General features: G+C 60.9%; 1 protein-coding gene across 1 annotated transcript; it reads left to right on the forward strand.

The window, feature by feature from the left end:
* Positions 1–1436: 1436 nt before the first annotated feature.
* LOC141930686 (acrosin-like) lies at positions 1437–4028 on the forward strand. Its single transcript, XM_074841888.1, has 5 exons — positions 1437–1675; positions 1988–2185; positions 2521–2786; positions 3048–3193; positions 3672–4028. The coding sequence occupies exons 1-5, from the start codon at positions 1590–1592 to the stop codon at positions 4026–4028; spliced, it is 1053 nt and encodes a 350-aa protein (XP_074697989.1). The 5' UTR covers positions 1437–1589.
* Positions 4029–4730: the final 702 nt, after the last annotated feature.

The raw sequence follows: 4730 nt of genomic DNA on the forward strand, positions 1-4730 counted from the left end.
TTCTCTCCATTTTCTGTGCTTATACATCCCCCTCATCTTCCCCAACTCCTCCCTTTCTCCGCCCTTATCTCCTCTCACACAAGGGACCCACCCCTGGTTGTTTTTCCCCCTTGCTCCCAGGTTTGCTCCATCTGTGAACACATTTGGTGTTTCAGGTGCTGTTAGTGAGGTCACCTTGGCCTTCCATGGCATTCCTCATGCTGTTTCCTGGGTACTGCTGTCCCTGCCAGATTCCTCTCCCTAAAATGACCCCATCTCTTCCTTCAATTATCTGTGAACTGCGGCCATCTCCCACATCATTCCCCCTTAGCCACCTGCCAAATCTGGTGCTGGAAGAGCAGAGTATTCACGGAAGACAAGATGCCTTCTCTCAGGCCGTCTTCTGCCTGCTCTGAGCAGATCTGGGGCACCACCTTCAGGCCAACTTTCAGAAACCGAAGCGGCCTTGAGTCCAGTTTGGGGCCCAGCCCTGGTGCCTCTGAAGCCGTGCTACACCTCAAGGGCCCTGAGAGCAGCTGTTCCACTTTCAGACGGAGCCTGCCCTGGCATCCTAGGGACCAGGCTGGGCACTCAGCTGTGTGCCTTATGTCTATCCACACAAGCCAGGATGCCAGCAGGAAGCTCCCACAGCTTTCGTGAGCTTTGAGGCTGCCACTCTTCAAGCCACGGCCTCCAGGGACCCAGCCCTGCTCGGCAAAGGCAACGCAGGTGGCTGGCTCCTGCTTCTCTCCCGTGACTGCCCTGCACGGCCGCATGTGAGCACGGCTCCGCCATACAGCTGCAGAAGGCAGACTGACGAGCTGAGGCCGATCCAGGATTGACCAAAGCCATGGAGAATGGCATGTGGGGCTGAGAGCAGGAGCAGCCTTCTCTGTTTAGGGCTTGCAGTTGCCTGTTGTCGGCCATGTGTACCAGGTGCCACAACCGCCCTTGTCAATGCTGGCCCAGAACAGCAATAGAGCGCACAGACAGCAAGGACAGGAAGCCTGCCAGAGGGGGTTGCTGGGGCTGACATGGCCAGTGTGGACAGTGCTGCATCTGTGCCGGAAAGTTGACACTGCTTGGGTCTGCTCGGTTTATTGCACTCGCACATCACTGCTTGCCTGCCGCGGCTGTAACCAGATCGGCTCTGCAACACCCAAAAGTGCGTACTGCCTGTAGTAGTCACGTTCTCTGGTGTATGTTTGTTGGGAAGGACCTGGTGGCAAAGGGCTGCAGAGAGCAGGGGGCAGTGAACTCCCCCAAGAGGCTGTGGTGCCACACTGGGTTTTTTCCTGCTCGCCATTGGCAGGCGGTGCTGGGGGCCGACGCTGCTGCCTGCCACAGGGCCTGCACACCCCGTCCCGCAAGCCGAGCATTCAGCGGGGTCTGTCGGGGGTGTCCGATCCCAGCTTCTGCCTCCCCTCCTGCTTGGAAACCCCCATGTTTTCCCCCCCCGCCCCTAGAGACCACCGTGCCCAGCCCCCGGAACCAGCGACACTGTGACATCAGCCCCGTTGCCAAGGGCACCACCGGCACCGCGAGCCCTGTGGGCACTCTGTCAGCTGCTGCACTGGTGGTGACAAGCCCTCGGTTCTGGCAGCTGGCACATGCCGCTGGCAGCGATGCGTTTGCTCCCGCTCCTCATCCTGCTGGCCCTGTGCTGGCCTGCGCACGGCGCCTGGGACAGCTGTGGGTAAGTGGCCGAGGCTCTGGGAGGGAGCTTGGCAACCTGATGGGGTTCCCTGGAGGGTGCCTGCTTGTCCCCCGTGGCCACACCACGGCTTCCTCAGCCCCATGCGGGAGCCTCGGCTCCTCGCAGCACCCGGGCTGCTGGCACAACTCGCCTGCGGGGCTAAAGCAGAAACGGGGGCGGCCGCCCACCCACCCCACGGGGCTCCGTGGCCTCACTGTCCATGCAGCACCTCGTGGGGAGGGCAGACGGCTGACCTTCAGCCGGGACAGCAGCGAGCCATAGAGCAGGACGGTGATGAGTTTCTGGTTACAGGACCTGCGGGCTGCGGCCCATGGCTGCTCACTCCGGCACCTCGCGCGTCGTGGGGGGCACAGATGCCCAGCCAGGGGCCTGGCCCTGGATCGTGAGCATCCAGGATCCCTACGCAGCAGGCACGGGGCACATATGCGGAGGGTCCCTCATCAGCCCGCAGTGGGTCCTCACAGCAGCCCACTGCTTCATCAAGGCCAGGTAAGGAGGGCCAGGAATGGGGATATCCCCCCAGCACTCGCAGGTGCCCCGTCCGCAGCATCACGTGCTACTCCCGTCCCCTTTTCTTGCGGTACACCCAGTGCCTGGGCACTGCAGAGCCTGGCTGAGAGGCTGCTCAGGAGAGGGCTGGGCTCCTGCCACGGCTTCCTACAGCCTCCAGCTCGACACGCCATGAGCCCAAGGCATGCAGGGGCAGTCGCAGCTTCCGTAGTGTGCTTTCCTCTCCCCCATGTGAAGCAGGGGGCAGGGAACTGCTGGGCTGCTGCAGCATGTGGCTCCTCTCCCTCTGAGCCCTCTCCCCATCTGCCTTCCAGGCACATCACCATGTGGCGCGTGGTGATCGGGGCCACCCAGTTGACTCATCTGGGCCCGGAGGCCCAAGTGCGCAACATTAAACGGCTTCTGGTTCACGAACACTACAGTAGTATCTCGGAGGAGAACGATATTGCGCTGCTGGAGTTGGACCAGCCTGTCCAGTGCAGCTACTACGTACAGCTCGCCTGCGTGCCCGACGCCTCCCTGCGAGTGTCCAAGCTGACGACCTGCTACGTTAGTGGCTGGGGGTCCACGACGGCGAGAGGTGAGTTCCCAAAAGTGCTCGTTTCCCGAGTGCGAGCTTGGCACACGGGGGAGGTGGGCTTGGCTTCCTGACAGCAGGGCTGAGAGCCAGAGTGCAGCTGCGGGGTCGTGTGCCCATAGAGAGATGGGCCTGGCCCAGGGCCCATGGCCAGACAGAAGGGCAACGCCGGTGCAAAGCCAAGCCCCAGGGAAGGGCTCACCCAGACAGGGCAGGAGACCTGGCAACGAGCTGCTGGGTGTTAATTCCTTTCTGTGCTCACAGCCGCAGGATCAACGGATGTCCTGCAGGAGGCCAAGGTTCACCTCATCAACGTCCGCCTCTGCAACAGCAGCCGGTGGTACGCAGGGGCCGTCCACCCCCACAACCTGTGTGCTGGCTACCCGCAGGGCGGCATCGACACCTGCCAGGTAGGAGCCTGCGACAAGGCAGCGCCCAGCGGCACAGGCAGCCCCGGTACAGCCGCCCAGACACACCCCGGCACGGCCTTTGCCTGGCAAGTCGCCCTCCCACCACTGGGTCCCCACCGCTGGCGGGGCTCACCTCCCCTTCCCCAGCTGCAGGCCCTTGCCCAGGGTCCCACTTGTCCCGGGACTCTGCCCAGAAAGCCCATCCAGCGCTCCTGGCAGCCCTGAGGTCCAGATCCCAATCCCAAAACATCCCTCTTGCACACAACCAGCATCGCTGTGCAGAGATGCGAGAGAGCCCTACCCCACAGGCTTACTACCCTCTCCCTGACAAGGTGCTGCAGGCCTCAGCACTGAGCAGAGCCTCTCTGTGCAGCGGATGCAGCCCTGGCAGGTGCTGGCAGAGAGCCAGGGAGCCAGCCCTAGTGCTGCCAGTGGCCACCCGACACCACCTGAACCCTCCCTCTCTCCTCTGCTGCAGGGTGACAGCGGTGGTCCTCTTGTCTGCAAAGATAAGAATGCTGACCACTTCTGGCTTGTTGGGGTGACCAGCTGGGGGAAAGGCTGCGCAAGAGCAAAACAGCCTGGAGTCTACACCTCCACTCAGCACTTTTATGATTGGATCTTGGTGCAGATGGGGCTGCACCCAGCAGCAACGGCTACTCCAACGCCACGGCCAGTCTTCACATCAACACCCTTTCAGAAGCCGAGGCCAACAACGCAAACGGGCAGCTCTACGCCCTGTCCATTTCCACGCCAGAAGCTGGCGGAATTCTTTAAGCTGCTGCAGGAGCTCCTGCAGGGCCTGTGGGGGAAAGAGGCTCCAGCAGCAGCATGAGCAGGACCCAGCTCAAGCTGCAGCGCACCGCGACCATCTGCTGGGGCACTGCCTGCTGATCCAAAGGCAGCCTCAGTGTCAAAGGCTGCTCGGTCCTGCCCACACACACAAACGCTCCAGTTGAGCATTCCAGTTGTTGAAATAAAGTTGCTGGTTTTCACCATGCTGCAGTCCAATTCAGTCTCCTGTGCAAGGCAAAGATTCCATGCCCGGCACCTGCAAAATGAGGCTGCAGGCAGCCAGGTCGGGCACAAAGGGAAAGAGTCACTCCGAAGGGCTGGTCAGAGGGGAGGGTGAGGGTGCGGTGGAAGAGGGGGGTGAAAGGTCTTGGGGACAGCAGTTGGAAACGCAAAGTGTCTTACGCCGGCTACTGGTGGGACCCTTGTGTGTGTGTGTGTGTGTGCGTGCGTGTGCACAATGCACCAGTGAACTTGAAACTGGACTCCATCATGACACAGGAGACACAGATCTGGAAAGACCCACGGTTTGCCCCGATGACTGGGTAAGGAGCTTGACATCCAGCCATGGATATTACATGGACTTAATTTCCATTCCGTTAGTTGAGGAATCTCTGCACGTGCTGTGCTTATGAATCGAGGGAGTGAAGGTGTGTTTATGTTTTGCTAGTAAACATCCAATCCTGATCATCTGGAAAGGCAGAAAAGGACTGGCCTGTGCTCATGTTTATGTAAGCGGTGGGTA

This window comes from Strix aluco, chromosome 16 (assembly GCF_031877795.1).
Source record: "Strix aluco isolate bStrAlu1 chromosome 16, bStrAlu1.hap1, whole genome shotgun sequence".
NCBI lineage: Eukaryota > Metazoa > Chordata > Aves > Strigiformes > Strigidae > Strix > Strix aluco.